The 23,262-nt window shown below is 39.9% G+C and overlaps 1 protein-coding gene and 1 long non-coding RNA gene across 10 annotated transcripts in view; one reads left to right on the forward strand and one right to left on the reverse strand.

The window, feature by feature from the left end:
- Positions 1–23,262, reverse strand: part of kat6b (K(lysine) acetyltransferase 6B) — a 145,972-nt gene that overhangs the window by 70,267 nt on the left and 52,443 nt on the right. For 7 of the 9 annotated variants that reach the window (XM_069885257.1, XM_069885259.1, XM_069885256.1 and 4 more), the window contains one exon: positions 19,138–19,270. In XM_069885257.1, the coding sequence (XP_069741358.1) occupies positions 19,138–19,270 (133 nt within the window). Of the gene's footprint in view, positions 1–2,243; positions 2,256–18,372; positions 18,745–19,137; positions 19,271–23,262 lie in introns of those variants that run through there. The other 2 variants (XM_069885262.1, XM_069885263.1) reach the window with 2 other exon arrangements.
- The window catches only part of LOC138736197 (uncharacterized), a 106,632-nt gene that overhangs the window by 65,483 nt on the left and 17,887 nt on the right, over positions 1–23,262 (forward strand). The window contains exon 4 of the long non-coding RNA XR_011340143.1: positions 8,504–8,627. This is a non-coding gene — a long non-coding RNA (uncharacterized lncRNA). The remainder of the gene's footprint in view (positions 1–8,503; positions 8,628–23,262) is intronic.

Here is a 23,262-nt window from a genome sequence, read left to right on the forward strand (position 1 = left end):
AGTACACTATTATATCAAGAATATAAATTATTTGCAGGATCATTTGCAAAATCAGGACATTTAAAATAGAGAGGAAAAAATGGGTATATTGGATATACAAACGCAAAATTTACAACCAAGTTTCATCTTTACTTGATACAGCTGGGCTTTGTTTTCCTAACAATTTCTACTTCATGTCTTACTTTTACTTCATTATTTCCATTCCAACTGCAAACCATTCTCTACAGAGTGGGATATAGCCATTAACTTACTTCAAGGTCAATAGCAATGTAATTAGCCATTATAAAATGTAAGTGTAATATAATTTAGCTTCCCTCAAAGGAAATACCCCTTCAATTTTCTGCATTGCCTGGCTAAAACCAACTAGTTAACATTCAGAAATCTTAGAAGGAAATGGAACATATAAAATTGCATTTGACTGAACACTTTGTTGGAGACTGTAGTTCATCATATTGGCAGACAGCAAATGGCACCCTACTTCTGAAGAATTTTAATACAATGAATTCACTAGGCCAGGCACATCGGGACTTGCCAAGTAATACATTCTCACTGACATCACAGTTGTTCACATATTCCATGCATTTGTATTTTCCATCATCTCATCCACAAGTGTTAGAATTCACAACTTAAGATTCAGTACAATTTACAAATGACAACTTTAAAATCATGAAATGTTGCAGTTTCTTATAAATTGTTATCTTCTGTGATGTTGTTGCTGCATATGGGAATATATCTACTTTCTATTCCTCCTTCACCCTCTCCCAATAAGGGCCTCATAAGGAGCTGCAATGAAAGGGACAGTTCTGATAATTGACAGGGAACGTAAAACATCAGAAGCTGAATGCAATTATCATAATTGGTAGAATTAATCATGTACTTTTAAGGATGTTCCTTTAGAATTACTTTGAACAGGATGATATAGTTGGAGTTTCAAAATCTGAACTTCTAAATGTTTGCTTCAATTACAATTAAAATCTCATTTCATGGAGTTAAATGCAAAGAAAAGCAAAATGATCTGCCATATTTTGATAAAGCCAGAACAAATTGATGACTTTAGAAGTCTTTAAAACCAGTGCACCTGAGTTTCCCAGAACAAGTTAAATCAAAATACTGAATAATATCTTATTTTACCCAAATTAGTAAAGTGATTTGACTGGGGTCATTTATTATGCACATCAAAGCATCAGAAAAGATACAGGGAACAGAGAGAAAGGATTCAAACAAGAGTCACTATCAGATGGATCTTCTTAAGATAAATTAACATGAATGGAATTGCATGTTTTAATCAGTAAAAACATAACATCTGGGTATGAAGGACTATAATACAGTTTCAAAAGTAAAAAGTAACAGAATAAATGATGATTAATAGAAATTCTGTGCATAATCTATTAAATTAAATAATAATGATTATCTTGTTTAGTTTATCTACTTTACCAGGATGCTTTATTATTTATAGAACTGACAATAATAGAACCATACAAAACTACAGAACAGAAGCTGAACCATTTTTCCCACCTAGTTCCATTGACCTGTACCTGGACCCTAACCCTCTATGCCCCTCACATCCATCTACCTATCCATATTTCTCTTAAATGTTGAAATCAAATCTCCATCCATCACTTCCACTGGCAGCCTGTTCCCCCTAATGTTCCCCTGAAAATTTTATCTTTCACCCTCAATCCATGTCCTCCAGTCCTTGACTCACCTTATCCACAGTGCAAAAAGCCTGCTTGCATTACTCTTGCTACACCCCTCATAATTTTGTCTATCTCAGTCAAATGTCCCTTCATTTCTGATGCTTCAGGGAATAAAATCCGAACATTTAATCTTTCCCTATAATTCAGCTCCTCAAGTATCAGCAATATTCTTGTAATTTTTTTTCTGCAATATTTCAATCTTATTATCTTTCCTGTAGATAGGTGACTAAAACTGCACACAATGCTCCCACCTTGAAGAAGGATTGAAGCCCGAAACATCGACTGCCTTTTGCTTTCATGGATGCTGCATGACTCACTGAGTTTCTCCAGCTCCAAAATGACCTCATCAATATCTTGTACAAGTTGACCAGTAAATCTCCTTTAAACTTTCCCTGATTCCCCTGAAACCTGTCACTCTAATAGTTGACATTTTAACCTTGTGAAAAGGATTCTAACCATCTATCCTATCCATGCCTCTCATTTTTTTAAAATCAACTATCATTTGTTCAACCTCAGAGCCAATACTCACTAATCCAGGCAACATACCTTGAAGAAGGGCTCAGGCCCTAAATGTTGGTTACCCTTTACTTCCTACAGATGCTGTGTGACTTGTTGAGTTTCTCTCGCACAACATCCTGTTGAACCTCTTCTGCACATTCTCCAAAGCCTCCATATCCTTCCTGTAATGTGGCAAACAGAACTACACACAATACTCCAAAAATGGCCTGTCCAAAGTTTTCTTCAGCTGCAATACAACTCATATTTTGCCCTAGGCAAGGCTGGTAGGGCCAGAGTAAAAAAAACCTTCAAGCCAGCACCTTGATTCCAAAAAAACACTTCACTGTGAGTTTGGTCAACTAGCTCAAGAGAGGTTAAAAAATGTTACTGACAAGTTACATTTAAAAGATGCAGTAATAAAAATTGAACAAGCAACAGGACAACATTAAAAATATTCTAAACACCTCAAAGTCCAAAATATCATGATGGAAAGGTTTGGGAATTAGTCTTTGAGAAAAAGAGAAGCCTGCTTGCTTCACCAAACCAACAAGTGTATTGTTTGGAATTGTTTATTGATCTTTGTTTTCACAGGCTACATTTTTAAAATATGGAAAAAAATATAGACAGTAAGTTTCCGATTATCTGAAATGCTTGGGGCCTGTCCTATATCGGTTATCTGGATTTTTCAGATAATCAAGAAATTTCTTTAAGCAGCTCAGTGGCATCAGCAGAATACTTGTATCGGCTGTTGCCGATCCCCAACACCTCCACACCTGCCTGGGAGTCATAGGTCTCACCTACCTATAAGTGGCAGGAGATTGCACGTAGAGTCCCAGGGATTGTACTCCAGCAGAATTTCAGTGACCCCAATGAGGAAGTGGCTCCGGCAAGCAGGGTGAGATCGTGGCTCTGGCGAGCGGAGAGAGAGAGCATGGCTTGAGTGTCAGAGCCCCACATGAGCATGGTGGGTTTAAAAGAAAAGTCATCTTTTTACCAAGTGATGTCATGTCTCAACCAAAAATTTTTTTTGGATATTTGAGAATTTCAGTAGAATGGTTTTCAGATAATCGGAAACTATGTGCATGTGCGTATATATACATCTGTATAAATACATACAGAGTCATACGTTTGGGCAATGTCCGACCGCATTAACGTCTGTGTCCGAGAAGGTTATAATAGTCATCAACCCTGATGGGAGATCTGGACATAGCGGAAATAACTGGACACAGTGAATGCAACAGCTTCTCACACGCAACACATGTATCTCATGTCTCTGTATACAAAGCGATCAGCTGCAAGGCATATAATGGTACAGTACATATATAACCTATAATACTTATGTCTTGATAGTCATAATAAACACTGATGTTACGAGCTTATGTATGTACTGTACTTTCTATCGCTATTTTAAAATGAATTTGGCCTACTTAAAGTTTACTGTATAACAGTGTAAGCTTCAACTCATAGGCAGAAGTATCCAATCTCAATCTCAACATTTGAGTGTTGCAGCTTTACGAAGTATAAAAATTTGTGTTCACACAATGCCCAAATCACTTAACATCCTATTTCACACATGACTTTACATATGCGTGCGCGAGCACACACACACACACACACACACACACACACACACACACACACACACACACACACACACACACACACACACACACACACACACACACACACACAAAATTGTCACAATACAAAAGAATCTTAACTTTTTGGACAAAATTATTTGAAAACATTATCAAAAATAGAACAGCAAATATTTAATGTGAGTCAATAATATCATTTTTCTTGCTGGTTAATATAAAAATAATATCGAAGTGGCTCCCTATACACAAATACTACATCTCAGTTTCAAATCAGTTAATTTTCCATCCCATGTTACTTCCCACTTGCATCTCAAATTTGTCTTCACTGACATACCTCTCTCATTCCCCAAGTCTTTACATTTCAGTAACTTATCCTCTTCAAATCACTGCATAGCTTTAGTCTTTCACTGCTGGTATTTCACGAGCTATTACACTTCAGCACCCTTGGCCAGACTTCGAAAGGTTTTCTGCTCCATCATCTTAAATATGTTTTCAAAACATCTTTTCAACTCATCTAAGCTTTAGTCTCTGTTACTTCATAAATTTATCCCAGGGACACGTGCATCCATGTAATTTACTGATAGTAATACAGAAGTTGGGAAGTGAAGTTAAGACTGTTCAAGGCATTGGTGAAGCCAAATTTGGAATACTGTGTGCAGTTCTGGCCACTGAATTATAGGAAGGATTTCAACAAGGTAGAGAGAGTGCAGATAAGATTTATGAAAATGTTACCTGGGTTTCAGAATCTAGATTCAGAACCTCTCCCCAAAAAAATGGATTTTAAAAAGTTTTTAAATGATTCTTAAACTTTATTATCTCAAATAAGATGACCTAGTTTAACAAATGAAGAGCAAAGAGAAATAGATGCTCCTTTTATAGCAATGGAAGTGAATCAAGTATTAGGTAAATTGCAATGTAAGAAATCACCTGGAGAAGATGGATTTCCACCAGAATTTATAAAAAAATTATTTAATGATTCCCTCATTTATGGAGGTATTGAAACAAACAATGGAACCCAATCTTTACCAAAGTCTTTTTCTACTGCAATAATTACTGTAATACCAAAGAAAGATAGATAGAGACCCATTATCATACAGACCTATTTCTTTGTTAAATGCAGATTATAAGGTTGTTGCAAAAGTACTGGCTAATAGACTGGCTAAATTTCTACCAAAATTAATTTATATGGACCAAACAGGTTTTGCAAAAAGAGACAAACAGCAGGTTAAAAAGTTTAACACATTTGGCATGCAAGAGGAGATTTGAGTATAGCAGTGGCATTATATGCAGAAAAAGCTTTTGATAAGCTAGAATGGGACTTTTTATTTAACACTTTTTGTAAAGCACTTTATAACAATGACAGCAAAAGTTGTAACAAATGGGAAAGTTTCTTCAACCTTTGAGTTATCTAGGTCTAGGTTTAGACAAGGATGTCCTTTATCACCATCTTTATTTATTTTGGCAATAGAACCTCTATCGAAATTGATCCAGACAATTAAAGGTATTAAAGTAAGTCATGATGAATACAAAATAAATTTATTTGCAGATGATATTTTGATATATTTAACTATACCTGTAGATTCTTTATGAAAATTACATTTAAGGCCAGAAGAATATGGAGAAGTATCAGGGTATAAAATAAACTATAAAAGTGAAATTATGCCTTTTGTTGAGGGAAATTTTAACTATTGTGAAAGAGTATAAAAAATTTAGATGGCCAGATAGTGAAATTAAATATTTAAGATATGAATGGATAATAATTTAAATAATCTATATAAATTGAATTGTGTCCTATAACTTTAAAAAGTAAAAGATTTAAGAAATTGGATAAATTTACCAATAAATTTGATTGACAGAGTTAATTGTATTAAAATAAATATTTTTCCCAGAATTCAATATTTATTTCAGTCAAATCTAATAAACATTCCTCAAATTTTTTTTGTGGAAATAAATAACATTTTAAGACTTTTTTGTGGAAAAGAAAAATGGCTTGGTATCACTGGAAAAATTGACATGGAAATTTGAGGAGGATTACAGCCCACAATTTAAGAATTATTATAAAGCTGCACAAATGCGATTTTCTTTAATATATTATTTAAACAGGAAAAGAAACCTGCATGGATTGATTATAGAGTTGAATAAGATAGGAGAAAAAGACCAGAAGAATTTACATAAATGGAACTCGAAATTAATAACAGGAGGAAAGATGCTTTAATTTTGAAACATTTGGTTAATCTATGGGATAAAGATTTAGGAAAATAAACATTTTTCTCTATTAAAATTCCTATCTTTCAGAATAGATTGATACCTTTTACGGTGGATAATTTTTATTTATAGCTGTGGTATTTGAAAGGGATTAAAAGATTTGAACATTGTTTTGAATATTGTTTTGAAGGAGGACGTTTTATGACATTTGAACAAATGAAAAATAAATTTGATATTTTGAAGGAATTAGAACCAAAAATAATGGGATCTAATGAGAATGACAGATTGATAAAACACAGATATTAAAAAAATTTCATCTATAAAGTATGGTTTATTACAAAGAGAATTAGTGAAAGAAGAAATTCATAAAGCTCGATTAAGATGGGAAGAAGATTTACACGGACAGATAGAGGAACAAAATTGGAAAGAATTATGTAGATAGTATGACAAATACGATAAATGTGAGATATAGATTGGTTTGATATAATTTCTTATTCAATTATATATTACACGACAAAAATTAAATAAATTGAAGCCAACAGTATCAAATTTGTTTTAGATGTGGTCAAGAAATTGGTACATTTTTTAACTCCACCTGGGAATGTTCAAAAGTAAAACCATTTTGGATAGGTATTGGGAATTGTTTGGAACAAATTACAGGAGTAAAATTTCCTCAAGATCCAATGTTGTTTTTGTTAGGAAATATTATAGGAATTAGACCAAAGTTGAAGTTAACTATGTATCAGTTGGAATTTTTGAAAATTGCTTTAACAGTATCTATAAAGTCTATTGCAATAACATGGAAATTGGATATTGATTTGAGTATGGAAAAATGGAATGCTGAAATTCGTAGCTGTATACCACTTGAGAAGATAACATAGTTTGAAGAATAAATTTCATATATTTTGGAAAATATGAATCCATATATGCAAAAGATGGGTATTAATATTTAATTTTTAAATATTTCTTTGGAAACAGTCTTGATAGCCTTTCCCAACAACAGCAAGAAGATATATCTATATATGATTATGTTTGTTGAATAGCACTCACTTTTAACTCATTTTGTTTCCTCTTTTTAGTTTTTTTTGGGGGGGGGGTAACATAGGAACATAGGAAGTAGGAACAGGAGTAGGCCAAAAATGGCCCATCGAGCCTGCTGCACCATTCAATACAATCATGGCTGATCTAATTTATGATCTAACTCCACCTACCTGCCTTCTCCCCATATCCCCTAATTCTTCTATCATGTAAAAATTTATCTAATCAAATTTTAAATACGTTTAATGAGGCAGCCTCAACCACTTCCCTGGTTAGAGAATTCCAAACATTCACTACTCTCTGAGAAAAACTATTTTTCCTCATCTCTGTCCTAAATCTACTCCCCCGAATCTTGAGACTGTGTCCTCTCGTTTTAGTTTCCCCGGCCAGCTCAAAAAACCTTCCTACATCTATCCTATCCATACCCTTCATAATCCTATATGTTTCTATAAGATCTCCTCTCATTCTTCTGACCTCGAGCAAATACAATCCTAGACGATTTAATCTTTCATCATAAGTCAACCCCTCATCCCAGGGATCAACCTAGTAAACCTCCTCTGGACCGTCTCCAAAGCCAGTATATCCTTCCTCAAATATGGAGACCAGAACTGGACACAGTACTCCAGGTGTGGTCTCACCAGTGCCTTATACAGTTGCAACATTACCTCCCTACTCCTGAATTCAATTCCTCTAGCGATGAAGGCCAACATTCCATTTGCCTTCTTAATAACCTGCTGTATCTGCAACCTAACTTTTTGCGATTTATGCACAAGCACTCCCAAGTCCCTCTGCATAACAGCATGCTGTAGTTTTTCACCCTTTAAATAATATTCAGCTTTTATTTTTCTTGCCAAAGTGGATAACCTCACACTTACTAACATTGTACTCCATCTGCCAGACCTTTGCCCACTCATCCAGTTTAACTATATCCCTCTGCAGACTCTCCACATCCTCATTACAATTTGCTCTTCCACTCAGGGGGTAGGTGCTATTATTTCTTTTCTTCATTTTATAACCACATTGCATATTGATCAATGTAAGTAATTAATTTTGTTTAAGAACATATTCAATGTGGAAAAATCTATAAATTATTTTTTAAGAGATTTTTAAATTATTCCAAATGGAGAGCCTTCAGCCATCAAAGATTGTTGTACAGTAAAAAATTCAGTAATGAACAATACACTCATTCCATGTTTAATTGAAGGAAGGTGAGTGTATAGAGGATGTAGAACGCCTGTATCAATTTCTTTATTCACAATATGTGAAACAGAATCTGCGAGTTCATCAGTGCCTTTATTTAATTTAGAGTAGTTTATTTGAAGACAAGAACATTCTCTGAATAATTTGCCCTAACATGTTTATATAATGGAAAAGAGCCCTTTCTGAAAAATGAACTAGTGAACAGTATTTGATTCAACTACAAAAGGTCAACAGCTGTTAACATTGACAACAACATGCATTTTCAAGTTCTTATTTGTAGTTGGATTGAAGTCAGTTGTTAAACACTGGAGATGCTGTCTACCGAGACACAGTCATTCAGCAGACAACAGGCCCTTTGGTTCAACTCCATGATGACCATGTGGCATTCTGAGTGAGTCTTATTTGCCTGCATTTGGTCCATCAGCTTCTAATCTGTAAATTTGTCCAAATGTCTTTCTAATGTTGTTATTGTGCAAGCTTCTACAGTTTCCTAACAGCTCTTTCCAGATACAAACCACACTGTGAAAATGTTGCCTCCGATGTCCCTCTTAACTCTCTCCCTTCTCACCTTAAACCTATGCCCTTTAATTCTAGAACCATCTACCCTAGGGAAAAGACTATGAGCATTTCTTTGTCCATTCTCCTCATTATTTTACCTCTCAGCCTCCTTCGCTCCAGGGAATAAAGACCCAGCTTATCTTATTCTAACTCAAGCTTTTTAGTTCTAACATCCTGGTGAATCTCTTCTGCACTCCTCTCAATTTATTGATGTCCTTCCTTTAGCCGGGCAAACAGAACTGCACACAGTACTGTTCTAAGTATAGTCTTATTAAAGTCCTGTACAACTAAAACATGACTCTCTACTTCACCTGCCAAAATCCTTCATCAGCTCCTCATCACCTGAGATGCCACTTTGAGAAACTCTGCACCTGTTCCCCTTGGCTTGTCTGTTCTATAGCACTTTCCATGACCCTATCTTTCACAGTGCAAGTCCTGCACTAGTTTGACTTATCCAAATATAGTATCTCACACTTGTCAGAGTTAAATTCCATTTGCCACTCCTTGGCCCACCTTCCAACTGTTCTAGATCCTGTTGTAAACCATAAAACTTTACAGCACAGAAACAGGCCCTTCTAGTCTGTGCCAATTAATTTTTTCTGCCTAGTCTCACTTTCTCATCCTTTCTCATATTCTTTCCCATTGTCCACTACTCCATCAAATTTGGTGTCATCTGCAAAATTATTAGTCACTTTAACTACATTGGCATCCAAATCTTTAAATATTGATGAGAAACAACAGTGGACTCAATAAGCACCCATGTGGAGGGAGTCACGTGATGGAGTAGTGGCCGGACGGTGAACTCCAGCCCTCTCCAGAAAAGTCGGGAAAAACAAAGGAAAACACAAAGGCACAGAAATAAAAGTTACAGAAAAGTGAGTATAAAGGTGGAAAGAAGATGGCGACAAAAAAAGAAAAATCGAAAGCAACGGTAAGAAGAGAGGAAGAGAAGACAAAGGAGGAAAAAGGTGAAGGCCTTACCTGTCCGAAGAGGCCCGCTGCGGAGAGAGAAACCCGCTCCCTCAGGTCGGTAAATAATGGACTACAAAAATGGCTCGCAGAGCCGAGTAAAAGTGCGCAACCGCGCATGCGCGAAGAATCGCGCATGCGCGATGCGAATGAAAAAAAACACACCGACGGGAGGGGGGACCAGCTGGGGAGTCGATCTCCACAGCCGGCAACGACAGCTGCAGAACACCTGCAGCAAGAAGAGACCACAGAAGACAATAGAAACAAGAAAGAAGAGGAGGAAAGGGCACCAAAGAAACAACAGATGGCCAACCCAGAGGAAGAAGAAGAGGAAGAGGAAGAGTACAGTGAAATAGAAGAAGAAAAGAAAGGCAAGATAAAGGATATACTTTCTCTTATTAAAGGATACATGGAGTCATTTAAAGAATGGCAAACACAGGAATTTAAGGATTTAAGAAAAAGAATAAACAACACAGAAGAGAAAATAAATAAAATGGAGATGACCTTAACAGAAATGGGAAAGAAAATGGACAAGATGGAAGAGCGGGCAGTAGCAGCAGAAATGGAGGTAGAAGACTTAAAAAAGAAATTGGAGGAATCTAATAAAAAAACTAAAGAGACACAAGAACTACTAGCTCAAAAAATAGATACAATGGAAAACCATAACAGAAGAAATAACATAAAGATAGTGGGCCTTAAGGAAGATGAAGAAGGCAAGAATATGAGGGAGTTTATAAAAGAGTGGATCCCTAAGACCCTAGGATGTCCAGAACTACAGCAAGAAATGGAAATAGAAAGGGCACATAGAGTATTGGCCTCTAAACCACAACCACAACAAAAACCAAGATCTATTGTAGTAAAATTCCTAAGATATACTACAAGAGAAAAGGTACTGGAGAGGACGGTGGAAAAAGTAAGAGAGGGCAACAAACCACTGGAGTATAAAGGGCAAAAAATCTTCATTTATCCAGATATAAGTTTTGAACTCCTAAAGAAGAGAAAAGAGTTCAATACAGCAAAGGCGATTTTATGGAAGAAAGGGTATAAATTTATACTAAAGCATCCAGCGGTATTGAAAATATTTATTCCAGGACAACAAAACAGACTATTCTCGGATCCAGAAGAAGCACGAAAATTTGCAGAACAATTACAAAAATAGACTGAGGGAGGAAGACGGGTAATGAGAGTTAAAATGATCACGATTGATATGTATGTGGGTAAAGACAAAAATAGACTGAGGGATGAAGACGGGTAATGAGAGTAAAAATGATCACGATTGATATGTATGCGGGTAAAGAGGTATAAGAGTGAATAGAGACAATGTGCATACGTGAATGTATCTGTACTTAGAGGAAAATATAGATAGTATAGACAAGAATTAATAAAGGAAGGTAATGGAATAGAGAGAATAAGGAGGGAATTAAAAGAGTGACCTTTGTGACATATGAAAAGTGAAATCTTTTCTGGGGGAGGCGGGGTGGGGGGAAATAGCGGTCACTGCAAAATCAGTTGACGCTTGCGAGTGGATTCGCAAATCCAAATGGAGAGGGGAGATGTGGTTGTCCGACAAGGGATAAAGGACAACTCAGGAGGGGAAGGGGAGTTTGGGGATAAATAAGATAGAAATAGGAGAATAAGGAAAATGTTGGATGTTGTAGGAATGTTGTCTTATAAAGAGTTGAAAATAAGAAAACAGAAATGGAAAAGGAGGAAAGGTAATGATGGAAAAACGGAAAGAGAAGATAAACAAAATATAAAAGGGCTACGCTGAACTATATGACTTTAAATATTAATGGAATACATAACCAAATTAAAAGGAAGAAACTACTAAATTTAAATGAATAAATGTATTCCATTAGAAAAAATAACATATAGGTTAAGAAATAATATTGAAATATTCGAACAAGTATAGGAGCCTTACATTAAATACAATAGCGAAAACCTACCGGGGACAAACATTACTTAAGTTGATGGAAGGAGAAGGAAAGAAAAGAATGGACTCAGTAGAATTTCTGGTGTATTTTTGTTGAATGACAACATTGTCTGACTGGCTTAATGCAACCTAGATTGTATGCCTAAAATGGATGAGAGGGGGGGGTGGGGGGGTGGCTTGGGAGGAAGGGGGGGGGGGAGAAAAAGTCACTGTATATGTGTGAAAAAGAAATAGTGTATATCATGGCTAATGTGATTTATGGTGTGAAAAATAAAAAATAAAAAAAAAATAAAAAAAATAAGCACCCATGTGGTACACCACTGGTGACAGGCCTCCTTCTATTACTACCTTCTGCCTTCTTTGATGGAGCCGGATTTTAATCCAACGGGCCAGCTCACCTTGGATCCCACGTAATTTAACCTTCCGGACAAGACCTTGTTAAAGGCAAAAACACTTTGCTGCCAGTGACAAAGACCTTTGAGGTCAGCAATTGCTACACAAATCTTTCAATCAATACCACAAGGCTCAAGAAAGTTTTAAATTGAAATAAATTCAAGGAGTGGGTGCCAGCACAAAACAGGAACATTAGTCATCTGAGAAAATTATTTAAAAAGTACTGGAAACACTCACATCAGGCAATTAATATTTCAGGCCGATACCCTTTATCAAATCTGACCTGTCAATACTGATGAAGGATCTACAATGTGAAATATTAACTGTTTCTATTTCCACAGATGCCCAGTCTGACCTGATGAGTTTTTAAAAATAAGCATTTTATGTCTTTAAAATTTCCAGCACCTGCAATTTTTTTAAAAACCTACTCACTCAAGCTATTTAATGAATAAGGATGCAGGAACTTAGTACATATAGAACATAGGAACAGGTCCTTTGGCCCATGAATGATATCCAAATTAAACTAAAACTCCACTGCTTGGACATGATCCATAACCCTCCTTTCCCTGCAAGGTCATGTGTCTACCCAAAAGCTTCTTAAAACTACTATTGTATCTACTTCTACCACTATACCTGGCACCCTATCCAGGCACCTATCACTCTGGGCTTTTTTTTAAAAAAAACAATGCTACAAATCTCCTTTGCACTTTACCATCTCAAACCTCTTCTTCTTAAATGCATATCCTCTGGTATGTGCTACTTTTAACCTGGGGGAAAAAATCTGTCTACCATATCAAGGTCTCTCATATTTTTATACTTCCATTATGTCTCCCCTCAGCCTCAATGTTCCAGAGAACCAATTTAAATTTGTCCAACTTCTCCTTACTGCTCATACCTTCTAATCCAGGCAACATCCTGGTAAGTCTCTTCTGTACTCTCTTCAAACTCTTTACATCCTTCCTGTAATAGGTGACCAGGACTGCACACAAGCAGTTGATAATCATGTGAAACAGGCCAGAGGCGCTATGATTGTATTTGAATTCTGCAAGGTCTGAAGTGATGAGATTGAACGATTCAAATGAGTAACCAATAGTTCTGCATTAATAATATCAGGCAAATTCTCAACATAAGAAACAAAAACAGAAAAAAATTAGGCATGATCCAAAGTTTACATTAATTGAGATCTAGGTGGGGGGTGATAAATGGACATTGTATTCCTTGGATAAGAAAGGGAAAGAAAACAACATCTTGGATTCCTGCTATTTGTTTTTCAGCAACATCCTGTTGGAATACATATCTAGAAATAATAAAACCAGGTTCCATCACATGAATAAAATGAGTATTAACACTAAACACAGTGTTATCAAAACCTGACAAAATAACCAAGACAAATAGAATGAGGTACACACTCCCATTTTTTACTCGGGCTACAGAGTGGGTCCACCAAGAAAAATTAGAAGTACAGATCCAAGAGAAAGAAAGAAAACAAGATGGTCAAATGTGTTCATCAAAATACAAATTGTAAAGTCTTGTCATTGTTTAAAGAGTAGCACATGAGTAATGTTGCTGCCTCATGGTTGAAGTGTCTCAAGAGTGTGTGTAGTTTGCATGTTCTCCCTGCACCCATGTGGTACTACCAATGTCCTTTGGTTTCCTCCCACATCCCAAAGACAAGTTTGTTGGGAGATTAATTTGGTGATTGTACATTACCTTCAGGAAGGTGGCAGGACAATTGGCAAGTGAGGGGGGATGGTTAAAAGGCATGGGGTTATTGGGATTGACCTGAGGGGCAGTATTGACTGAATGGCCAAATGTTCTCAGTCTTGTGAGGAAAAATGAAAACATTAATATTAGAATTAAATATAAAATATCCTTATGCTTGCCAACATCCAACCAGTTAAAGAAGAAAGCTATAAAAGGATGGACACAGTTATGAAATTTCCTACTGCCATACAAAACTGATCACACAGATAAAATGTAGACTATAATTACGGCTACTGAACAAGTTTGTTTCTGTTTTAGAGAATGTAATAAAACTCTGCACCACCATCAAATATATACTGTAATAGAGTTCCCCTCAATTAACAGAATTTAAGGAGCTGGCACAATGTTGTTAAGCATCATAGTTATTCAAAATTATTTGGAAAAGGGGATAATGCATCTGCATCACCACCTGGTTTGGATGCTGAACCTCCTCCGACCGCAAGTCCTTGCAGAGGATAGTAAAGTCAGCAGAAAAGATCATTGGGGGCTTTCTTCCTTCCATGAGGGACATCTACAACACTCAATGCAGACAAAAGGCAATAAACATTGTGAAGGCCTCCACACACCCCTCAAGTAAACTGTTCACTCTTCTGGTAGGAGGTACTGCAGCACTAGGGCCCATATGTCCAGATTGGGCAAGTTTTTCCCCAAGGCCATCATACTCCTGAATTCCCTGAACAAATATGCATAGAGTACCTTGCTACTGGGGACTTTTACAATGTACATCTTAATATTTAATATTTTATGTGTTTAACTTCTATCTTTTGTTTATGTAAATATGCTCCGTGGTCCTGGAGAAACACTATCATGTCTTTACCGTGCGAGCATGGTATGAACGATAAATAAAGATGACTTGACATGATGAGTGTAGAGTGTAAGCATTCACTAAGCTTGATAGGTAATGATATCTATCTCATAACATGCTACTGATCAATTTTAATCCAACCATCTCACTTTACTGGAACTCTCCGAGAGCTTATCAACAACAGTCCCATGATCTTTTTTGACCCTCCCACCAGTATCATTGAGACATCAGCCCAGTGATGACCCAGGTCATTTGTGGATCAGTGCAGTTCACTACATGAACACCCCACCCCCAAAGAATTGGTGTTCGGAGGTGCTGAATCCACTGTTCGTACGTTTGGGAGGCCGACCTCTCCACCATAGGGCTGGAAGTTACTGATTGGTTGAGGTCAAGGTGTGCCGGTTTGAGACAGTTGACCATGAATGTTTCCTGCCTACCCCTAATGACCAAAAGGCACATAGTCCCGTTGTGTCGTAACACCTTGTATAGACCTTTGTATGGGCGCTGAAGGAACCTCTCATGAAGACGTATTCCCAGTCTTCGAGATCTTTTGGGATGTAGGATGGAGCTGGACCATGGTGTAAGGTTGGTACAAGGGCCATCATCCCCACCTCACGAAGTCACGTAAGCTGGCACAAACTCTCCCAGGACTGTCAGCTGGGCCCCATAGACAAAATCAGCGGAGGATGTGTCCAAATCCTCCTCCAACACTGTGAGGATGCCAAGGAGCACCCAAGGCAGCTCGTACACCCAATCCGGGCCTTGAAGCCATACCATGAGGGCCGTCTTCAAATCAAATGAAACCTTTCCCCAAGATCATTAGACTGTGGGTGGTAGGCCGTGGTGTGATGTACCCGGGTCCCTAGGAACTGTGCCAGCACTACCCATAGGCTGGACGTGAAGTGTGTCTCCCTGTCCGATGTGATATTGGAAGGAAGGCTGAAACAGGCTATTCAGTTAGTAATGAGGGCCATGGCACAGGATGTCGTGGAAGTGTCCAAGAACAGGTTAGCTTCTGGTCATCTAGTGAACCTGCCCACCATCGTGAATAGGTACGTGGCACCTCTGGAAAATGACAGCAGCCCGACAATGTCCACATGGACGTAGTCAAATCATCTGTGTGTCAGCGGGAAGGACTGAAGAGGGGCTTTCATATACCTCTGCATCTTGGATGTCTGACAGTGCAGGCAAGTTCTAGCCCAGTGGCTGACATGTTTATGCAGGCCATGCCACATTAATCTGATTGCGACCAGTTGAGTTGTTGCCCAGAAGACGCAACACCTCCACGCGGCGGGAACGATGGGCCTAGGTTGGCCAGTGGACACGTCACAGGGAATGTGGCTTTGGATGACCCGAAGCATATGTCTTCCAGCTGTAGCCCTGAGATTGCAGTGTGGTAGGCTGGCATCTTGCCATCCAGCCACTGGGCCGCTATGAGCACTGTATAGTCAATTCCATGGGACAGCAAGTGCACAGATAGGGCAGACGTAGGGACAGAGCGTCAGCCACGAGATTGTTCTTGCAGGAAATGTGCTTGATAGCTATCGTGTACTCTGAGATACAAGAGAGGTGATACTGTTGCTTTGCCGGCCACCTTGGCTAAGGCAAAAATGAGGGGCTTACGATCGGTGAAGACTGTGAAATCCCATCCTTTGAGGAAATAGCAGAAAAGCCATATGGTGAGGTAGAGGGCTAGCAACTCCCTGTTGAATGCATTATACTTCTGCCCCAGGGGCCCCAGGTGTCTGCTGAAGAAAGCGAGTGGTCACCAATGTCCATCAATCAGCTGCTCCAGGATGCCCCCAACGGCTGTGCTGGATGCGTTGACTGTGAGGACGGTGGGCATATCAACACGCGGATGCACTAGAAGGATGGCATTGCTCACAGCGTCTTTGGCCTGGTCGAAAGCTGACAAAGATCCCGCATCCCAGCTGTGTTCTTTGGTCTGACCGGACAGCAGCTTGAAAAGAGGTCGCATGATCCTGGCAGTTGAAGGCAGGAACCAGTGGTAGAAGTTGACCATCCCAACAAACTCCTGCAATCCTATGACAGTAGCTGGCTTGGCGAACTTTAAGTGGCCTCTACTTTTGATGAAAGAGGGAGCACCTCGTGTTGATCGATACAGTGCCCAGGGAAATCAATGGCCATTAGGCCAAACTGACATTTTGCTGGGTTGATGGCTAGGCCATAATTGTTCAGTTGCTGGCAGAGCAGCTGCAGGTGTGTTATGTGCTCCTGTCACAAATAACTGCCGATGACGATGTTGTCTAGGAAGATAAAAACGAAATCCAGGCCATGCCCCACCGAGTTCAAGAGTCTCTAGAAAGTCTGCGCTGCGTTTTTGAAGCCGAATGGCATGTGGAGGAACTTAAAAAGGCCGGACAAAGTGATGAGGGCTGTCTTGGGGACATTGCTGGGGTGTATGGAGATCTGGTGGTACCTCCGGACCAGGTTGATTTTTGAGAAGATTCTAGCTCCGTGTAGATTGGCCGTGAAGTCCTAGATGTGGATATCTGGGTCCTGGTGAGCTGATGTGGCGTCGTTGAGCCAGCAGTGGTCCCCATGAGGTCTACATTCTCCCAGAAGACTTCAGCAACATGTATAGAGAAGAGATCCATGGGTTGTCTGAGCACCGGACGATTCCCATCTCCTCCATTTTCCTAAATTCTTCCTTGGTGAGCCAAAGCTTGGCGGGAGGAAGCCAGGTGTGCAGTGTCAGTCACTGCACGGGGATATGGTGCTGGACACCATGTTTCTGAACTGTGGTGGAGAACTGTGACATTATAATGGTCGGGAATCCTACCAGGATTCTGGCAAACCTGTTGCCCAATAAGGTTACCTAGTCATGGTGGGAGTGGCAGCTGCTCTGCCAGCAACTTGGTTATTTGAAGGGTGAAGGTTTGGAAGGTCCTGGAATTGACCAGACAGTGCCCTTTCAGGTCCACCAGGAGGCAGTGAGCTCAAAGGAAGATTGCACCCAGTAGGGGCTAAGACACGTTATCCAAAGTGAAGGTCCAAGAAAAATGGCAGAAGCTGAACCAGAGCAGGATGGTCCACACCCCGTACACACGTACACTGCTATTGTTGGCGGCAGTGGGGGATGGTCCTGACTTCCTGCTGGTCTCGGTTCGAGGGGGGCAAGATGCTGACCTCCGCCCCGTGTCCATGAGGAAATGCCACCGAGTGCAGAGCTCATAGATAAAAGAGGCCGTCTCGGCAGCCGACTGTCATAGCCATCAGCAACGGCCAGCCCCTGCGTATCTTGGATGGGAGCAAGGTGGACAGCAGCGGTGGGCTCTAGAACCCTATTTCTGATGGTAGAAACACCACCGTCCCAAGTTTGAGTCTCCACCTGTTGTGACTATCGCAGGCCTCTTTGGTGGAGTGGGAGAGAGATGAGATACTGGGCTTGATGCAGCAACTAGGTCAACGGACACCCCATCATATTGCTTGGTGTGCCACAGGACATCCTCAGGGGCTGCTAACCTGCTGAAGTCATCTGTGAGGAGTAGGCAGATGTCTTCCTTCATCTATTTGAGAAATATCTGCTAAAACAGTAAGCTGGGACTGTGGCCGCCCATTAGTGCCAGCATATCATTTATAAGGACAGACGACGTGCGATCGCCTAGGCCGTGCATGTGGAGCAGCTGTGCTGCTCGTTCGTGGTGGGAAAGGCCAAAGGTGCGGATAAGGAGAGCCTTAATTGCCTCATACCCGTTTGCAGCTGGCGGCTGATGTAAGAAGTTGATGATTAGTCTGGTAGTCTCCTGGTCAAGAGAACTGACCACATGGTAATATCTAGTTGAGTCTGCAGAGATCTGCCTGACCTGAAACTGGGCCTCAGTCTGTTCGAACCAGACTCGCGGCTGTGAGGGCCAAACAGTTGGCAGCTTCAGTGAGACTGCATTCTGTGTGCTCATGTTGTTCATCGTGGGGTCCAAAATCCCATTTGGGTCTGTCGGGGTCACCACTGTGGTTGGTGTGCTGTGCAACGAATGAATGAAAGAAAAAAAAACTCACAGAAGCTGTGAGAGAGCTGAACCAACCAACTGACTACTGGAACTCTCCAAGAGCTTATCTGAACCACTCCCATGATCCTTTTTGGCCCCTCCCACCAGGACCATTGTGATGTCACCCCAGTGCGAGCCTGTACCTCTGTGTGCCAATTCGTTTGTAGGTCAGTGCAGCTAAGGAGCATGTTTTAATATGAAGCTGCAGCAATGAGATAGACATTTTAATTTTTGCCCCATTCATATTTATTGACAACATTGAAAACAGTTGCTTAGTAAAGGTGTATCCTCATTTTAAAAAGCCCATGTGCTGTTTTAAAAATCTCCTGTGTCCTGATTTCCTCTGATCTAAAGTAATAGTACTTGAAAGACTGACAATTACATGGAATCTTGTCAAACATACTAATTAAAATAGTGCAAGTAAACTTAAAAAAAATTATTTGTTATAAGATCCAAAGGATAAACATACATGGTTCTTTGCTTTAGTTTGTTTTTGGGACGTCCAAGTGGTTTTGCATAACGACGTTTGATCTGAGCAGCTTTCTCATGCAGCAATTTTCTTCCTCTTTTCTTTGGCCTACATATTTGACAGATCCACATCCCTGTGGTGAAGAATACAGTCATGAGCTTTCTTAAAAGTTTCAAATCTGTGTCGCATACTCTATACTTACAGAAATGTACATGAGAAATATCTTTGAATAACTGATGTAGGAGATATTCATTGGAAAACACATTGGATAGGAGAATTGCTACTTTTGCAACTTTCATATTCACAAGGACTCAAAACCCAGCAGCAATTATTCAATAAAACAGCTTGCAAACAGAAATTCAGATTCCCATATCTTTTATAACCATATTGCTACAGTTCATAGGTTTATCCATGGATGTCACATTAATAATAGATATTTTTGAAATCCAATCCAGTATTCTTCTTTAATTATGATAAGAACTAAGACCTACCCCTGAGAATAACAACAAGATCACTAGTGAAGTTCGGGAACACAGAAGTGGAGATGGAAAGATGCTTGTTGCATGCTGAACCAGTGGAAATGGAAATTAAATCAACCTTTGGGAGTTGATGATGAGTATTCCTTGTCAACCCTAATTCATAATTTCTATTCACTAAATACTGGAGATTTGTATGCTTCATTTTATCCTAGACCTTGCAGATCAAATGCAATAATGCATAAAATGTATAGCCATGTGAAAAATTGGCCATGGTAATTGCAATTACTTTTATGATTGCTGAGTACATGAGGATTGAAGGGACTGGGGGGGGGGATAGGCTAGGATAAATAGAGAATTAAAGACGGGTACTCTGGCCATTGATCAGCAGATTCATTTGCCCAGTGTTTTTAGTTTACAATCACAAAATTCCAATTTGTATAATCTGCTTGCAAAAACTATCACCATCTGCAATGATTAGGAGGCTAAACAGGTACTACATCTTGCCCAAGGGTGATGTGTAGGCTATCGGACGGAAGGAGCGCCTTAGACCTCCTTTGGCTGAGCAATTGTGCAGCACCGACATCGATAAGTATCGCACTGAAATAGTCCTTCAATCAGGGGTCAGCCATTCAGATTTGAAATAAGAAATAATTTCTTTGCCCAGAGACTAGCGATTCTTTGGAATCCTTGACCCAACAGAGCTGTGGATTACTTATCATTGAGTATTTCCATTATTGACATTAATACATCTTTGGATATCAAGTCAGTCATCGAATAAGAGATTGGTGCAGGAAAGTGGTGCCAAGGTAAACGATTATCCATGATCTTTCTGAAATGTTGAGCAGGCAAAAAAACTGAGTGTCCGATTTTTAAATTTTGATTTTTAATATATTTTTTTAATATAAATTTAGACATACAGCATGTATGTCAATTTACACTCCATTAATCTACACTCCCGCTCACGGTGTCGAAGGCTTTGGTGAGGTCAACAAAGGTGATGTAGAGTCCTTTGTTTTGTTCTCTGCACTTTTCTTGGAGCTGTCTGAGGGCAAAGACCATGTCAGTGGTTCCTCTGTTTGCGCGAAAGCCGCACTGTGATTCTGGGAGAACATATACAGACATTACATACACATGCACTTAGAATTAGAAGGGGGTTAAGTTAGGTTCGTTAGGTCAATCTTTGGCTTGGCTTCGCGGACGAAGATTTATGGAGGGGGTAAAAAGTCCACGTCAGCTGCAGGCTCGTTTGTGGCTGACCAGTCCGCAGGAAAGGGCTTTGGCAAATACTAGAGCGCATCGGATGTCCCCCAAAGTTCCTCAACATGATTATCCAACTGCACGAAAACCAACAAGGTCGGGTCAGATACAGCAATGAGCTCTCTGAACCCTTCTCCATTAACAATGGCGTAAAGCAAGGCTGTGTTCTCGCACCAACCCTCTTTTCAATCTTCTTCAGCATGATGCTGAACCAAGCCATGAAAGACCCCAACAATGAAGACGCTGTTTACATCCGGTACCGCACGGATGGCAGTCTCTTCAATCTGAGGCGCCTGCAAGCTCACACCAAGACACAAGAGAAACTTGTCCGTGAACTACTCTTTGCAGATGATGCCGCTTTAGTTGCCCATTCAGAGCCAGCTCTTCAGCGCTTGACGTCCTGCTTTGCGGAAACTGCCAAAATGTTTGGCCTGGAAGTCAGCCTGAAGAAAACTGAGGTCCTCCATCAGCCAGCTCCCCACCATGACTACCAGCCCCCCCACATCTCCATCGGGCACACAAAACTCAAAACGGTCAACCAGTTTACCTATCTCGGCTGCACCATTTCATCAGATGCAAGGATCGACAATGAGATAGACAACAGACTCGCCAAGGCAAATAGCGCCTTTGGAAGACTACACAAAAGAGTCTGGAAAAACAACCAACTGAAAAACCTCACAAAGATAAGCGTATACAGAGCCGTTGTCATACCCACACTCCTGTTCGGCTCCGAATCATGGGTCCTCTACCGGCACCACCTACGGCTCCTAGAACGCTTCCACCAGCGTTGTCTCCGCTCCATCCTCAACATCCATTGGAGCGCTCACACCCCTAACGTCGAGGTACTCGAGATGGCAGAGGTCGACAGCATCGAGTCCACGCTGCTGAAGATCCAGCTGCGCTGGATGGGTCACGTCTCCAGAATGGAGGACCATCGCCTTCCCAAGATCGTATTATATGGCGAGCTCTCCACTGGCCACCGTGACAGAGGTGCACCAAAGAAAAGGTACAAGGACTGCCTAAAGAAATCTCTTGGTGCCTGCCACATTGACCACCGCCAGTGGGCTGATAACGCCTCAAACCGTGCATCTTGGCGCCTCACAGTTTGGCGGGCAGCAGCCTCCTTTGAAGAAGACCGCAGAGCCCACCTCACTGACAAAAGGCAAAGGAGGAAAAACCCAACACCCAACCCCAACCAACCAATTTTCCCTTGCAACCGCTGCAATCGTGTCTGCCTGTCCCGCATCGGACTGGTCAGCCACAAACGAGCCTGCAGCTGACGTGGACTTTTTACCCCCTCCATAAATCTTCGTCCGCGAAGCCAAGCCAAAGAAGAAAAATCTACACTCCCGGTATGTTTTGAACGGAGAGCGAAAACCCACACAGGGAAAATGTACAAACTCCTTACAAACAGCGCTGTAAAGGCACTGTGCTAACCGCTATGCCAACCATGATGCCCACTCTACTCCCAATGATACCAACAAATACTTTAGAACAAAGAGGAAACATAACACAGTTTAATGCAAGAAAGGGGAAAATATAAGGCATTAGATATAATAAACACATAAAGAAGATTTTAAATAATCCAAAAATCCTGAGAAACAGCCAGACCGAGAGAAAACGTAAGGAAACAAATAGAAGACAATTTTGGTCCAGTTGTAAGCAAATTAAGTCATAGTCATACAGCACGGAAACAGGCCCTTTGGCGCAACTGGTCAATGCCAACCAAAACTGTCCCACTCACACTATTCCCACCTGTATATATTTGGCCCATATTCCTCCAAACCCATTTTAGCTATGTATCTATCTAAAAGCTCTTAAACATTGCATTAGTACTTTCTTCAACTACCTATCCTGGTAGCTTGTTCCATATACCCATCACCCTTTCCTTCAGTATTCTCTTCATTATTCAATTAATTAATATAACAAATGACATTTGAAACTGAGAGAACAAATTGATCATTTGTTTCTACCACCTCCAGAGGCGAGAGCATGGGGTGATAAAGCTCAAAATGATAGAATGCGTAATTTCTGTGTAATGAACAGATTGATGAGATATAGCTTCAACCTGTTCAATGCTTTCTTTCATAACACTCAGCTGATACTATCCAATATGAGGTGGCATGTCCAGCTCCAAATTAACATCTGTGCCTAAAGAGATTTAGTCTTCTCGGACAAGTAGAGAAAAGTTTTCTTGGGAGGAAAAAAGGTTGGTGAAATTTACATCAAAATATATTAACACACTAATTTTGATAGCATCTTCATTAAAATGGCTCAAAATTAAATATCAATATTAAGTATGTACAGTACATTTCCGATTAACCAAGAACCGATGAACTGAAATTCCAAAAGATTTTTCGGGTGAGATGTGACATCATAATTTGGAAAA

This window comes from Narcine bancroftii, chromosome 6, assembly GCF_036971445.1.
Source record: "Narcine bancroftii isolate sNarBan1 chromosome 6, sNarBan1.hap1, whole genome shotgun sequence".
In the NCBI taxonomy this organism is placed as follows: Eukaryota; Metazoa; Chordata; class Chondrichthyes; order Torpediniformes; family Narcinidae; genus Narcine; species Narcine bancroftii.